Below are 16,907 nucleotides of genomic sequence, written 5' to 3'. Positions count from 1 at the left end.
GTGAGATGTCTCAGCAGACTTTGCATCATGATAGCCACCTGGGAAGATTTCGTACAGTAGAAGGGAGGATGAACAATCACTGCCTTCCTGGAATACAAGGACAGGAAACAGAGGGGGTCCACAGAAATGCTCTTGAGTAGAAGCAGCTCTCCAGCAGCCAGAAAAAGCTGAGAATTTCTTCTGCATTTTGTGCAGTTGTCAGCAGGCTTGCATTTCGAATGCATCCTGGCCTTTACATTTTCTATCATCTGGCAAAGATGGTCCTTCTGAATCGTATTGGCTTTCCTGGACCCCAAGCTTAGGAACCCATCTCTCCCCTCACTCTGCAAGCTGCCTACCTGTTACATCATGCTTTGTGAATGCTTGAGAAGGGTTAGATCCCTGAAAGGTGGGTGCTACAGCGTCATGGCACTACACTATGACCACTTTGTGAGTCTAACCCATAGGGCACAAACAGCCCCAGAACACTCTGCACCAGCACAGAAATGGTGGGAGAGGTCTACTCTGGCATTTGATTGTCAAGGTCTTTATGACTGATTTTCACAATCAAAATTCAGAAAAAATCCATCCAGATAATGTTTATGTAATATTTCAGTACTACAGTGACAGACATAGGAAAGCTTATGAGTTTGGTCTCCTCTTGGAGTCAGGAACTCCTTAGGCAATGATACAGGTTCTCAAAAACTGCTGAACTGCTGTGCTGAAACTCTGAAGAAAAAAATGCAACCTAAGGCAGCAAGAAGTCACAGAAGATTCAAGCCCAAATTATTAACACTATGGGTATTTATTAGCAGCTGCAAACAGAAGTGTGCAAAACACTCGGCAGCACGGCACTCGGTACAGCTGCCGCCCCGCTGCAGCGGGGCAGCGGCTGCAATGGGGCTGTGCCAGGGGGCTCCTCCAGCACCCCACGGCTTCCTGGCTGCCAGCCGTTGCCTTCTGATGATAAAGCAGATTTTAGGAGTCTCTTTGTTTAAAGCAGTTGTTAAGGTTGCAGCACTAACTTGCTTTCTGCAGAGAAATAGGTGAAGTCTAGACCTAAGGCATTCCCACTGAGCTGGATGCAAGTTTTCTTTGGGTTCCTTTGAAATCTTCCTCTTTCATCGCAGAATTTCAGACTAATAGTTCTTCCTTTTTCAGCCTTTCCTGCTGGAATAAGGACTTTTCTCCCTTCGCGTGTCAGCGACACAGCTGCTGTGGGGCTGCAAGGAAGAAAGTGGTGCAGGAGGCTGGCAGCAATTAACCTTTTAAAAAGGACTTTTTGCAGACGCGGTCTGAACTGACTTTCAGAAAGAGAATATCCAACAAAACCAGTTCCTGCCCTGAGAAGTTTAACACACCCAAAATCATTAGCTACTTGTGAGAAACCTGGTCCTAGCATTCAGCAAAAGAGAGGGGCAAGGCACAGCGATGCGTGAGCATCCACCCAGCGCCGGGGTCATCCCCTGGCCTGTGTGTCTGTCCCATCACCCCACAGTTGGGGTTTCTCCTCGGGTCGCTGTGGCTGTGACTGTGCTGTGATGACTGGTTACCTGCCCAGCTATGCTGGTGTGACCTTTATCACCCTGCGCTGTGGAAGCTGTTCCATTTTTTATAAATATCTCAAAATTCCCTGCATGGGGGACCTGAAACTAGGGCTTCTTCCCTCTGATGCGTGGAGTAGGAAAGGCTGCTTTGAGTTGGACCTGTTGGTCTGCAGCCACTGAGTGTTACGAAGAATGATATTTTCCTTCCCCCTTCTGCACACTGTGGTACTTGGGTTATAGTTTCTCTGAATGCTTTTATGTTGCAGTTTTGCCTTTGAAATACATACCTTTTAGAAGTCACTCTAAATTCTGATTATGTCTCTGTTTCTCCTGAGAAGATGAGTGAATGCACTACTTGTGTCCAAAGTACGGAGTTAGCTACCCAGATGCCATACACAAGCCAAGTGGGATGAATAGTGGGAAGAGGAGCACGGCAGCAGTTCGCAGCCATTGCTGCGTATTTCACTCCTCATACTCTTAGTATATTAAGTTGCTGCTTGCAGAGAGAGCAGGAATGCCCCTGAAAAAATGCAGACACAAGGATGCCTGGAGGAGCATGAGCAGCTGTGACATGCCAGCTGGCCGTCAGCTTGCTAGACTCGGCACTCGTTCCTGTCCACGCCAGCCTGCAATTTCAGGGGAGCTGTAGCTGCTCATCCCAGGGTTGAATTTGGGTCACCACTTCTCTTTGTACATTTTTGATGATTGCCTACCACATTTGCTAATGATAAGTGCTCAACATGGGGGAATTTACAAGCACAGTGCTTCTGCAAGTGGAGAAGGAGCATTTCTGTGACCAGCGACATGTGGTCCACATGGTTTCTGGGTCCCCTGGCCCCGTGCAGTGAGAGGCCAGTGCTGAGCAGTGCTGGAAGTTTCCAGCTCCTGATGAAGAAAGCAGATGGAAGCTGGTGGCCCTCTGAAATGTAAAGTGCTGGATGGGCCTCCAAGGGATCCACACTTGGATGGTGCAGAGGAGGCACTCGCCCTGTGCAGAGGTGCCCTGTGCTGGCCTTGTCATCCAGAGGAGAAGGACCACAACAGTAATGTCAGCGGGAAGACATCTGTTCTCATGGGTTGGAAAATCTCTTGAAGTTAATTACAGTGGCCCTACTATTACAGTTACATATGGCATTTATCCAATATTTGGCTAAATGAGTTTATTCTGGTCCTGCATAACTGTGATTCCTGATTTATACCAGTTTGAGATCTGAATCTGACCCTTATCTAGTGTGCTGCATACTGATGGTTAGAAATTTTAATATGTCCTAGAATACCCTGGTTTTGCAAGAAGACATTGCACTGAGAGCCTTTCCTTGTACAACAATTTTGCTTTAGAAACTGATTACTCATGATTCCTATATCAGATCTGAATTGCAGATATCTGGAGGAATGTAGCACTGGGGTGTTTCAGATTGAAATCGCTCTGTTATCTGTTCTACTGCAGCTGTCTTCTAAAGTAGACTTTATGTTACAAATTACTTTATAGATTTGTAAAGCATGACATAGAAACATTATATACCCTGTAAGTGCTTTAAAATTAATTTGTTCTTGAACGTGTCCATGTGTGAATGAATTTGACATAAGCCTTTCAATTTTATGCTTCACTACAGAAAGTGTACAAAGTACAAACTGTAAATCAACTGCCACACTTACTGAAATGACTACTCACCTATGAAAAGAGTCTGCCCAATATTTAAAGAAGATTTAGATACAATAATAATAACGCGTACCAGAGAGCTGCCATACAGCTTTGGAACTTTCTAACCTAAAATGGTGAAAGAGTGAAGTAGCATCAATGTGCAGGTCCTTCACATTGGGGCTCGAGTGGCAAGGAGATTGCAGGGAAGCAGTCGAGATCGTGATATTGTCCTGACCACTGTGTTGGTGGAGCTGAAGGATTCACCAGCAGCCCTCCTGCATGTGCAGGTAGAACTTACAGGCATGGGCTGTCATAGAAAGTGGTGGTTTCAGTATGTATGACTGATGTTCAGAGGTGGTGAGCATCATTTAGCAGCAAAATTTTTAGTTCTTTTAGTAATAAAAAATGCAGTTTGGGGTCATAACAATTCTTTATGAATTTGGGTCAAATTCAGCAATAGTCTTATCTGATTAATAGCTTGGACCTTGGTGATAGTTTCCCTCTTCCCTCCCAGGTGCACTGATGATGGTGCAGGACATGTGGCTCCAGCCCTCCCTTCCCTGGAGAGCAGAGCTACCACTGCCCTACTTCAGGGCAGCCACTGCTCATCCTTCACACTGCCAACAGCTTTTGGGGAAGGTGTTTCAAATCTCTTCTTTCAATATGATTTAATTTTGTGTAAATGGCTTCAACAGCCATTACCATCAAGCTAAATCCCAACGGTGCTGTTTCAACCAAAGGCTGTACCAGGCTGCAGAGTCACTCAAACATGTGCTCTTCTGCTATCGACTGCTGAGCATTTCTACAGTTGCAATGAAAAGTAAAATATCCACACCAAGGGTGCTGGAGAACATCTTATTTCAGGTGACCTCTGGCTGGAGCTAGGGAACACCGCTAGTAAAAGAAGGGCTTTGGCTCAAATCCCTGCGTGTAGCAGAGTGGGGTTTTGACCTCAGACTCTCCTTTGAGTACCAGGTCAGGGAAGAATAGCTGCCATATCTGACTCTTCTGCTTCATGATTCTGGGCTTTTTCCATTTACTTTTATACCATGTCCCTCATATTGTGTATTTTGCTGATCTGAAATTAAATTTTTCAGGATTGCAGTGTGGAAGGTTGATAGAAATCTTTTTTTATTCTGGTTTTGCTGCTGAACAAAAACAAATCAGTGTTTGTTACAGCTGCCATGGTGAGAACCCTCTGCTTGGGCTGCTGTGAGTGATGCTGGGAGTCTAGGGAGACCCGAAACAAAAGAAGCAACTTAAAAGGGAAAGGAACTAAAATCACCCAGCTGCCATGGAGATAAATATGGAAATGCCTGTTGACTGTGGTGAATTAGCAAAGAGATCTTTGTCCTTAATACCACAGATGAGTTTAGCATAAGGTGCACACCTCAGAAGCTGAAACAAATCTTTTGATGGGGGAAAGAACTTTGGGAACAGATCTTTTAAAAATCATGCACTGATGATAATAGAGGGATGAAAATTGAAGGTGAGATTAAACAGATTAAGTCCAGACTTCATTGCTTCTCTGAGGGGAATGGAAATAAGCTTCAGTGAGGAAAAAAATTAAGAAGTACCGTTTTTCTTTTCAATAGGGTGTTAAATGCTGTGTTCTTATAATAACAGGCACAATGTTGTGCTTTCATTCCATAGTTTAAAGGACATTTAACAGCTTAGGTAATGGAGGTTCCAGCACCCCTGTGTTGTACAACTTAGATAACATCTCTAAAATATTTTGCACACAAAAGAACTACTTAAATGAAAATATTAGTATTACTAATACTCAATTCCTACTAAAAAGCCAACAATGCTTTTTATGCAGGCAATTATTATTATTACTACCAATTATCCTAGTATACAACTAATATTACCACTACTATTAATAGCTGCCTGCATAAAAAATGTTTTGGGGTTTTTAGGTATTTCTTTTTGCTAAAGCCAATAGGGAAAACTTTTCTCCAAATGTTTTTATTAAATAATATGACAGAACTACTAAGATGTGGTACACTTCTCAGCTCAGCCTTGCTATTAGGGTGCTCCGGGATCCGAGTAGATGCTCAGAGCCTCGTGCTCTGGTTCCTGCTTTGCTGACAGTGGTGCACTGCCTGTTCTCATGCAGAAAGCAAGTCAGCGCTCTCTCTGCTTCACTTGCCCATCCCTTTCCCAGCCAGCATGTGAGAAGGAGAAGAATACCTTCTCCTCCTCCTCCCTGCAGGCTCCAGCAATGAAGGTAGGTCTGGCTCTGGAGTGCGGGTCTCCATCCAGCAAACCTTTTAAGCATGCAATTAATCCATCCCCATTTAGGAAAGTGCAGACACAGCTACATTTTGCCAAGCGAGACCTGGGAGCACATGCCAATTAAGGCACTTTGGTAAGTGCTTGGTGAGCAAGGATGGGCAGCTGATATGGGACCACAGAAGGGCAACAGGGAACGGGAGAGAGGGAGGGCAGCTCCCGTGGCAGCGGGGATTAGGAGGGCTGAGAGTCAGACCATGACTCAGAAAAGCCCACTGCTATTTCAGTGCCTTTGTTGGCTCTAGTGTCACCTTTTCCAAGTCACTTCGCTGTGCCATTAGAGTTAATAACAGTGACCTCCTTAACAATATCCTTCTGAGATTTACACACGCAAAGAGCACATTGTGGAAGCCAAGTGTTAATGATGACATCTTTGATGAAATTACCTGTCTTCAGTGGTAATTTCCATTATCTCTCTAGAAGATGCTGGAAGTCCTTGATTCTGACCTTGGGGACGCAGCTGGGATCTCACGGGTGTCTTCCATTGCTTCACACATTCACAGTCAGATTCTGCCCCATCAGCTCAGGGACATGGAAGAAGACACGAGTCAGGGTGAAATGCTCAGCTCACGGGCTCAGACTAACCCTCCAAACACAGTGGGCAGATTTAAGGACAGCCAAGCGAAAGTAAGGCACAGTCCCTCTGCCAGCACCAGGCTGTGCGTGTCATAGTTGTGTGAGCCAACATCAATGCCCGCAGTGAAAACGATGGATTTCCATCAAGTTATTTTCAAGAATTAAAACAACTGAAAGGATGGGAAAGAGGGTGAGCTATCTGTTGCTGGGAGAAAAAAATGAACACAATAAATAAAAGACTACTTTCCAGCTGTGGAAAGATCATGGTGGATGAGGTGCCGGAGAAAGATGCTCCCATTGGCATGGGCAAACAAGACAGAGGAGCTCTAGATTTGGTTGGAGAGGTGCCGGTGAGCAGGGTGAGCACAGGGAAGGAGAAGTTTCACTAGAAACAGAGAGGAGTAATGAAGGAAAAGGGGGCAAGGTTTCATTTTCTGAGATTAGAGACTATATATGTATAATGGCTGCAGTAATAAGGCTGAATTTAAAGGGAAGATGCTTACAGAAATCAAAAAAGAGTTCACAATAATTATCAGCAAAAGAAGTGACAGAGCATTAAAACAAGACCGTTGATCAAATATGAACAAGTAGTATTGCTTTATTATGACTGAAGGGACTCGTTCCACTGCCAGATGACTTGAGCTTCCTTTGAGATCAGCTGAAGAGCATGGACTCTTTCAAGAGGCAGTCAGCACTGGCCAGGGCTGAACCCCAACACAGCAGAAGAGAGCAGGACACAAATCCAGACGTCCATGTAGTCCCGAATTACGCACTTGGAGTACTCCCTGATACCCAGACAGCCTGTCGCCACAACTGCTACTTACCTTTGGTACGTGGGCTGTTAATTCACTGGTAGGTTTGAAGCGCCTGATGAAAACGCCTCTGATGATCTCAATTTGGAAGCCCTTCTTCTACAGAATGCTTCACAGGAAAGTTTCATTTTAGGAGATGTACATACCCAAAAAATGCTAAAGACTGTATTGTTCAAGACAAATGTATGAATTGCTGTCATCTAAAATAAGCAGCTAGTGCAGTGTGATGTACGGCAGAAGCTTTCTGGATGTTACAAAAATAACCCCTTGTATTAATCTGACAGGTCTAGCCCCCACAGAGGTGTTCAAAGCCTTAGCACTAGCAAATACCTTCTGATAATGCCTTGCTGAGTCACTACATCACCAACTCCTGATGGAAAGCCTTCGTCTAAATATATACTATAAGCTTCACTAATTGCTGTGACGTGTAAAATAGGGCATGTGAGGATGATACAGGTTACAGGGGCTGGACAGTGATGTTTAATTATAAGCTACAAAATCTCAGCATCGTAAAGATTGTTTCCATTAGTGATCTGACAAGGGTTCTTACATCTTACTGCAAGATATCTGTGGCTTTAACTCAGCGAGCACTTTCCTGTTCCCTCAAGAATAGGAGAATCTCATCTTGAGAAACAAATTAAACAAATACTTTTTATACTAAATATGCTTAACCTAAAGCTTTCTCCCCATTATTTCGTAAATGCCTTGAGATTATAGAGGCTCAACTGTCTTAGTAAAGATGAATTGCATGTAATCTTGGGAATACAGCCATTGCGTTAGTTATTCTTCCTTTCCGTTGTGTTAGGCTTTTTGTAAATAATCTACATGTTGAATCAATGGAGACTAATTAAGAAGACAGGGTATGCTTTATTGTTGTATTAAAACCTGTTCATTGCCATAGGCAAGACGTCTTCAATACTTCTGGATGAAAATTACTACTTGCGGTATAGATCATGGAGAATTTTACCATAACCACTAAAAAAGCTAAAAGAATATTTTGTCACTGGGTACAAAATGTGACATGCAAATTTTAAACTATGTAACCAAATGCATAATTCATACATGTATATGATATTTTGGAAGAAAGGGATTATAACAAACTTGATTACTTCTTGCTGTAGACCTATAATTCAAGGATCCCAAAAGACAGAAGAATCTCTTTAAACTACCTCCAGAGCAAGGCTGCATCTAAATAAAACTAGTGAAGTGCTAACATCAGTTGTTCCACTGTAAATGAGGACTTTCTTTAGTGACTTCAGTAGATTTCTCCCTAAATTCACAGTGGTATCAAAACCGTTACCACTGTCCCAAACAGCTGATTTATATGCTAGGTAATATGGTAGAGTAAATGCCACTGAGGGCCAGATCTATCAACTCTGCTCGTACAGACATTCGCATTGATTGAAACAGGATCAATCAAGCCAGCAGGCTTCCCTCAGAGAGCATCTGCCTTAGCAATAGGAGCAGCGCTGCAGGGTGAAACGGCTTGTGCTCCAGATCCGATGTCTGTGCCAGTGGCATGATGGAGAGAGGACATTATTCCAGGCAAGCTCCCGCTTGGCCCCACGGTTGCCCATTATCAGCTGAAACAAGCACAGTAAATGGGAAATTCACCTCAGAAATGTTCTCCTGATCCGAACTGAAACACGGGTGTGGGCACATCCCCAGATGGCCCCAGGCCTGCCAGTATCTCATGCGCATTGTCATGGTTTAACTAAGAAAAGTGACTGCAGATCAGTCTTCCCAGTTTACCACCGAATGCTGGGTCATTCCCACGACCGGACTTGTTCAGGAGACAGCCACCAGCTGCGTACTTAACCTGCTTAGAAACCTACATTGTTTGTGTATTACGGGGTACGAACTGATGCAGAAATTAAAGCTCAAGGTACATCCCTCGATGAAAGATTGCAAGGAGGAACTCATGGAAGGACAAGTGTTTTACCTCTGCCCAAAGGAAGACATAGTTTATTAACCAGTTAAGGGCCCAAAATGATTCCTACCGTGGCTGTATGATACTTATGTACCTAACTGGAAGGGTGACAGGACAGTCTCCTGCAGAGAGGAGATGTTGCCTGGGGCAATAAATCTGTGCAGATCCCCCAGGAAACCTGAGCAGTGAGGTTGGCTCTACTTACATATGTGTTATGCTAACTGAGTGATAACTAAGCCTTCATCTCCACGTGAATGACAAGCCTAAACAAAGGCTCATGGGACAGGCAATAAGTGCTTGAGGTCCCCTGGGTCTTCTCCACGGCATCCCAGGGCTGGGACTGCACATCCCATGTCCTTTGGCAACTGCATGGCCGGCGTGTCCAGGGTGGCAGGACGGGCAGGGACATCCTTGGGTGATCCTGGGGAAAGCTCACATGTCTGGGGAAAGGCAGAGTATGGGGAGGGTGGGAGCCTTTGTCAGTGCTTGATTAGGGTCTCAGCTTTCCTAGGGTATTTCCCAAGTGTATCCAATTGGTGTAATGCTGCTGAATCGTAACAACTGCTGCCTAATGTGCATGAAACAGCATCGGTTCCACTTAGCCGGGATGTGCCAGAGGGCGGCAGGGAGCCAAGCACAATTACATTGCTGCAAATTTCTGATTGTTGGCTCTCACAGTGCAGGACAGGCAAAATAAAATAGAGAAAAAAGTAAAATGCTGTGGATATCACTTGTTTGATAAGGTATTTTACCTCATTTTTTTCCAGCATTATAAATGAGACAGCTGCTTTGCTTTGTATCTCGGTACTTAACCAGCGTGCGTATCCTTCAGCACCTCTGTCTGTTCCATGTTTCGTTGCCAAAATAATGGCAGGACACAAGCCAGTGGAGGCACTCCAGTACCAGTATACAGTCACAGCTTCCAAGAAAGACAGAAACCCAGCAAATTCCTTCAAAAAAAACCTATATATACACTCACACACATACACAAACTTTGTTTCTCCTTACTGCCTGCTGTGAATCTTTAGAAAAGCTAATATACTGATTATTTTCACCAGGGACATGCCAGTCATTTAGCAATGCCTTTAGATATTTCCAGCTACTTCTCTGCTGTATTTTACAATTCTTCTGCATTAGACCCAGCTAGAAATTACAACTCTGATGTTATTTTGGCTATTTATGATTTATATGTCAAATCCACTTTAAATACCTGAAGTTATTTTAGAAAATGTTTTGAAGTGATAGCGGAACCATTGGTCTATATTCTTAGTTAAGAAATGATTGCTTTCAGATAGCCTCTCAAAATTCTATCTATTTTAGCACCTCCTTGGAGGCTCCTCTCAAATAGCACAAGTTTAGGCCAATTGATTACTCTGCCACTCCCTCAGGAGAGACTCTTGTTTCTTCCGTGCTTGTTACAGACTTTTAGCTGTTCAGCAGTATAATATATAGACGTGCAAGTACACATTTTTTCTCAATACAAATCCTTCAGCTGTAGGCGACTTTTAGTATCTGTCCTCATCAGACAGAACAGGTTTATATACTTACGCAAAGTACTGTAAGTTCACAATAAATTATATGAGTAGGTGACTGAAGATAAGAGTCTTCTGAGGTCCAAAATATCTTCAGGTTCCCCTGGGCTGTCTCAGGGCATCGTGGGCACAGGATCTCACTGGAGCAGGCTTCTAGGGGTGCGTAATTAAAAGCACAATGCATGGCTGCCATTCAGATCTAAACCTTTAGGAGAGTTTGTGCATCTAAGGATTTGGTAGGCTGGGTCTTCCAAATGGTGCCTATGATTTTGGAAATACAATCAAAAACAATGAGCAACATATCAACAAGATCTAGATGTATTATTTTTATTTTATTACTGTAATTTCTCATCTAGAAGAAAGACTTCTGTAGATCTGTACGTACTGAGATGATAACTGATGTAGCCTTATCTTTGATCTAATTAATTGTTCTGATTTGTGGTTTGTTTTTTAATTTTGCGTCTTTATTCCAGTGTTTTTTAAGTAGCCAGATTAACATAGTGTTTAAATTGCCCACTGATCAAAAGATGTTACTGGGAGTTTTGATTCTGTCATGACAGAGACAAAATGCAGTAAGACACAAAAATTCCTCACTTTTTTATGTGTTTATTTATATTCTGTCACTATTTCTCCTCTGCTAATCTTAGTTTTTTCATCTGCCTCCTTAGCAACCCATTGAATCACTCACCTGGCTTTCAGAAAGTTCCCTGTCTGGATAAATTGAGACAGAAGCCTGAACCATTTACACTCTCCACACTACCAATAATGAGATTGTCTACAAATTATACTACGATGCGCAAGATCTCATTTGATTATACCTTAACTATTCTGTTTTTCCCTCCCTACCTCACAGATGATGGAAATGCTTAAAACAAGTTAAGGTAGTATGACACAGACTAATGTAAGTGTGAGCATGGCATCCAGGGGACAAGCTGCGAAATGTTTGCGCGCTTCTGCCAAAAAACATTGCATGGCTTTCTGCTGTTGTCTCGTGTTTCTGATGTTAGGCAGCATGTTCAGCAGCACATAAGCGTTTTGTTTGATATTTATATTCCCAGTTTTGGTTTTGTATGGTCGTAATAATCCGCCTTTTTCAGTAGCTTGTGGCAGCTGCTAGTGGCAAATCTGCAAGCTGTATGTGTTATTCTTGAGTAACGTTCAGAAGTAAACTAAAAGGATGAGGGCCCTGTTGGATATGGCTGTTTAGAAACCCACTGTAGAAATGTTGAAGTGTACAATTCCAGTGGGTCAGAAACACTTATCGACACTTCTGTGCTTGCTGGTGGCAAGCAGCAGCTCCCAGTTTGCCTTTTCTAGAAGCCTGGTACTAGTGCAGCTGGCTGCTGCGTATGGCTCTGCTACCCACATCTGTGCCTTTGCAATGTGAACGCTTCGTGACGACTCTTCTGTTGTCAAACTTACTTCGTGTGACAGATGCCACATTGGAATTAAAAATGTTATGTTTTCACAGTACTCCGTTAAAAAAAGACTACTACGGGCAAATATGTTGTTCTCCTGTGTTTATCTACTTGTTTTAATCTTAGTGTATGTAATGCTTATGAAGGTGAGACCAGTCACAGCATCTTGAAACATACTTATCCACACAGGTCTTCTGGTGCTGGCTGGTAGTGAGAAACATAACTCAGTTATTCCCTGCCTGGGTTTCTGTTCATCTGAAATAGCTGCTCATATTTTAAGCGCAGTGGGTTTTTTTGTCATGAGGATGATCAAGTATTGACCAGGTTGTCCAGCGAGGTAGTGTCATCTCCATCCTTGGAGATACTCAGAACTCAACTGGACATGACTTTGAGTAACCTGCTCTAGTTTGACCTGCTTTGAGCAGGGGATTGGACTACATGACTTTCAGAATTCACTTCATACTTACAGTTGTCAATGGTTTTGCAATTTCATGGCTGTATGGGTGGGGAGTGGAGTGAAGCCACCAAAATAACTTTTGCTGTGCTGTAAGCTATCATTTAAAAGCAGATCACCAGAGGTCAGTGCATTGGTCACTGTTCCACTTTTGTGGATAATAAAATGGAGATTGTCAAATGCTCGTTCTTACTCTCAGTATATGCAGCTCAGCCAGTTGCAACTGAGTTACATATGTAGGTAATTATTGTATTTTCTTATCATACAACAAAAATATCAATTCACTCCGTCACACACAATATGTGTAATATGTGTGGAGTTACAGCATGTGTTGTATGAGAACAGGAAGACTTATCAGAAATATCTACTTTTGAGTTATTGGAGCTATGCCAGCTGACACTGACAGCTGCCTACGTGATGTTTTTATAGCTCTTCTCAAGTTTCCCATGATATAAGATCCCTGCCTCTCTTCCTAAGACATTAATGATTAGACTGTTAGAGCTGAGAAAATCCACCTGGCGAGCAAGGTCACCTTTGCCGTTCTCAGTAACAAAGGAAACCACCAGGCTAACAAGGCTAAGGAATTCCTAATTAACGTCAGTGGTGAGCTCAAAGCTAGGGAGAAATAGGGCTGGAAAAATAACACTCTACAGAGGTAGAATTGTTTTTTGAAACCATTGCAAAAGAAGCCTGGAAGACGTATTTTCAAATGTGGTTAGTGCTGGGGATGGGTTGCAGAAAAGAAAGGGACTCAGTAATGGGTTTGTGATTTCCCTGCCTCCTTCTCCTAGGTGAGTTCCTGCCAGCAGTCAGAGCCTCTGAGACTCAACCAAGGCTCCAGGACAGGAATGCTGTAGGTCTCTGTTCCCGCCTGCCAAAATGTCACCATGCTCCTTTTTCAGCTCGACCCCTTCGCTCCCCAAGAGATGTACCTCCTTGGGGCAGCTGGATCCAGGACACACACGCAAAGCTGGGCCACCTCACAACCTACCACCTCCTCCCCTCGCTGGCAGGAGACCCACCTTTCCCCATCCTGCACAGCGAATCAAAACAGCCAACAGCTACCCACAGTTGTCGTGCATGGTAAATGGATGTCCCACAGATCATTTTGATAGAAGCCAACTCACAGATCTGTTTCTAGCACCACTTAAGGATCCTGAATTTGCCTTTGAGCCTTGCCGTGCTGTGTCACTGTGACAAGAAATAGTCTGTCCTCCCAAAGCACTCAATGAGGCATTTTTGCTCCCATTTTCTTCCCCTAAACTACTCTTAGTCCAAAGTTCAGATTCGCTGAATTGGGCTAATTCCCCTGGTTGCTGCCTCCCTCCTCTCAATGCTCTGACCCCCATTACAGGATTGCTGCAACCAGCCATCCCAGACACCCGTATCTGGCAGAGAACTGCTGGGCCATGCAACATTCAGCCTATTCATTTGTATTATCTGGGTGTTTCATGCTGATCTTCTCACTCAGCCATCTCTGGTTTCTGTGCCAGCCCGGCACCACTGGAAGAAGCCCAGTTTACCCAGTGATTTCATTTACATGGCAGAGATGTCTCCAACTCAGTTCTCTTATTTTAAAAGTGTGAGGGAGCAGTCCATAAATGAAAGGCAGTATTTTTGTTTTTCAGTGCCCTTGTGTGGATAACAGCACCTGCAAACATATTTTAAATTCCAGAAAGAAATATTCAAATTAGATATGATGAACAAAAATCCCACAGCCTTTTCAGCAGTGAGGAGAGTGAAGCAGAAGGAACAATTCCCGAAGGGTACTGTGAGCTTCCAGTGGTGGAGAGCCTTGGGGACAAATTATTCAAACACATCAGAAGTGATAGTGGTGCAATTAGCCTACCTTGGGACAAGGAGCAGTCTGCATGACCTCCTGAAGTCATCTCCAGCTGTGTTTTTGTAGGATTCTGTTATTTTAAATTATGTTAACAGCCTTAGCCACAAAAATTAATCATTGTTCTAAATTGTGTGCACATATAAGTGGCTGACACCAGGACACAAATTCGCTGGTAAGAGAGGATGGACCTGAAGAACTGCTGCAGACTGTGGAATGTCACCAGGTCTCTCTTGCACACATACGCAGAAGGATGTAAGTCCATGGCACGCTGCTTCTGCCTGTTAGCGTAAGAACAGGCCAGATTACATACTCAGCCAACTCCAGCAGTGTCCGCGGAGTCAGCTGTCATGTCCCACTGGATCATACTCTCCTGCGTTCCTCAAACCCTGTTGTCTTGGCTGTCTTCCTCTTCGAGCCTCAGAGCATTCATCCTTCACCAAATTCTGTGACACCATTATCTTCTCCTGTTATGTCATTCTGGGCAAATGATGGGAATAGTTTTTCTAATGACCTACAGCACAGTTTTGTCCCTCACATGAAGGTTAAATCCTCAGAAAATTATTCACAGACTGTCATCATTGATCAAAATGGTCTCTTACAATTCCATTCAACCTTCAGCCACACGCATCTCTGACCATGTCAGATTAGGAGACTGGTTTCCAGCATCTCTCCCAAGTGGCTTCTCTCCACAGTCCTTCAGTAACAGGAACACGTCTTGGGATTTACCATGACACCATCTGTGCTTCCCAAGCAGCCACACAGCTCCTCGCAGTGACCCTGGGTGACCATGAATCTGTCAACACTGCTACTGCATGCCCCTTTGTCTGCCCAAGAGCAGCGTTAATCAAAAGCCAACGCTCTCTGAAATGGTTACTGTCCGGCTCTCTTGCCCACTGCTCGGTTTCCTCTGTTCCCTGTGTTTAGATATTCTCTGCACCACGGAGCTAGGCATGCCCTGAGCAGGACATTTCTTGTCTCATGCCCTAATCCCTGGCAGTCCTTTACTGCTAGATACTTATGCTGGCCTCTGTCATCTGCAGAGGGTCTTCTCTCCTGACACTTCCAGTTGACCCAACCTGTCATGCACACTCAAGCTGCTACTGCAATGCCACCTTTGGGGCTCTGGGATCCATCCATAACAAAAAGGGTAACGCACCATATCTTCCTCTGCTCCCATCTGCTGTTTTCAGCCATGTGCTGATGCCCTCCAGCACTGCCAACTTTGAGCTCAAAGTCTTATTATTCAGGGAGTAAACAGGAGTACATGTGTTTATCACCAGAATAGTGTGTAGGCGCATCTCTCCTCTTTCTGATACTCATAATGCTCATAACCCAAAAAAACAGTGCTTTTTAACTTCAAGGAAAAGCACAGTCTTACTCATTCATTTCTGAAAGTATGGTTATGACTCAAGCAAGCAGCGCAGTCCCGGGCAGTGTCCATAGCCCATCCAGCATATTAATATGGCTTTGAGGGATGTGAGAGAGCTTTATGCAAATGGAGACATGAGAGAGGCGCTGGACCCAGCCCAGCAGAGCACATTGTTTCCTGGAAGTCCGTAAGGAGCCCTAACAAATTCGGCAGGATAATCCATGGACTGAGAGGTGTGCTCCCATCTAAGTGGTTTGCTGGCTGAGGGCCACAGACTGACTTGCTCCCAGAAGCCTATGGGACAGCTGAGAAAGCAAAATCTGCGCAGTGGAATACCAATGTCTCCCTTGCCCAAAGATTATACAGGTTCCTGGGATGTGAAAATTGCAAGGTCTTTGTCAATAACAGTGAAAAGCTCAGCTGACCTTTGACCTTCCTTCATTCACCAGACATTAAGGCTGACCAAACTTTCTGCATCAGGAATCCCCAAAATTCCAACCTTTTCCTATCATGAACAGCCACCAGACAGATCACGAAGATCTGAAGCAGGGCAAAGTTCTTGGGGTTGTTCATATACTAGAGCAGGGTCCTCTCCCATGCTCACTGCGGAAGACAGCTTGGCTGGGTTTGTGTCTGAACCCCATGTGTTCTGGTTGTGCTGATGTCTGCAACCCCAAAGCCTGCCCTACACCAGGGACTCTTGTTTCAGGAGATTGCTGTCAGTCCCATGGGAACCACAGTATGTAGGAACCAGAGCTGAACCACTCATCAAATACAGCCAAACGATCAGAAGTTATCCGCTGTTTTAAGGGTTGCATTTGCTGTGTATCATTGGCTTGCAAACCCTTCCTTTATAATGGCAGAAAGTGATACCCCTTCTCTGCATTCAGACTACTCAAAGAATTTAACAGGCAGGAGGGGCAGAAACCTAGACAGATCAGTAGCATCTTATTAACCTGGAAATGTATTAACCTGGCAAGCTATTATACGTGAGTTGAGCTAGAACTGACTGATGCTGTTGCACACACTGCTTTACCTGACTTTCCGATGAACAGCTTTTTGGGATTTTCCAGTTGTTCAAAACACTTATCTTTAAGAGCATTTTCCTATTTCTTAAGATACATTTCCCTTTCATAGTCCTATTGACAATCATGCTAGCACCATGAAACCTGAAGTGCTCATCTTCTTAATCACAGCATTTTCAGCAGAAAATGATCGTCTGAAAGGTTAGAGACAAAAAAAAGACTCTGTTCTGGTGTCTGTGGAACCAGTTCTTTTCCCATTCCAGATTTCTGTTTTGTATCAAACTGTGTGCTGGAAATCATACCTGCTGCTGTAGAGAACCATCTTCAACAAACCTGGATTGGTGTAAAGGGTAATTAATAGGTTATTCCCATCTCTAACCTCTGTGACACAATTACAAAAGTTTCAAAATGCAAGAATCTTTCCCTGCTGTCAAGTGTTGTTCATTTTGGTCCTCACTAGAGAGGGAAAGGTGGTTAAAGGCAAG

General features: G+C 43.9%; 1 protein-coding gene and 1 long non-coding RNA gene across 4 annotated transcripts in view; one reads left to right on the top strand and one right to left on the bottom strand.

Moving 5' to 3' along the window:
- The window catches only part of LHFPL3 (LHFPL tetraspan subfamily member 3), a 260,058-nt gene that overhangs the window by 210,782 nt on the left and 32,369 nt on the right, over positions 1-16,907 (top strand). Inside the window, exon 3 of one of the 3 annotated variants that reach the window (XM_075429283.1) lies at positions 11,167-11,194. The exons of 1 other annotated variant lie outside the window; for it this stretch is intronic. In XM_075429283.1, coding sequence (XP_075285398.1) covers positions 11,167-11,183 — 17 coding nt within the window. In that variant the 3' untranslated portion in view covers positions 11,184-11,194. Of the gene's footprint in view, positions 1-11,166; positions 11,215-16,907 lie in introns of all 3 variants that reach the window. One more of the 3 variants, XM_075429282.1, reaches the window with a different exon arrangement.
- Positions 1-16,907, bottom strand: part of LOC142362299 (uncharacterized) — a 69,508-nt gene that overhangs the window by 36,158 nt on the left and 16,443 nt on the right. The gene's annotated exons all lie outside the window — the stretch shown is intronic.

This window comes from Opisthocomus hoazin, chromosome 8 (assembly GCF_030867145.1).
Source record: "Opisthocomus hoazin isolate bOpiHoa1 chromosome 8, bOpiHoa1.hap1, whole genome shotgun sequence".
Classification (NCBI taxonomy): domain Eukaryota; kingdom Metazoa; phylum Chordata; class Aves; order Opisthocomiformes; family Opisthocomidae; genus Opisthocomus; species Opisthocomus hoazin.
This window is presented reverse-complemented; position numbering and strand designations above follow the sequence as displayed.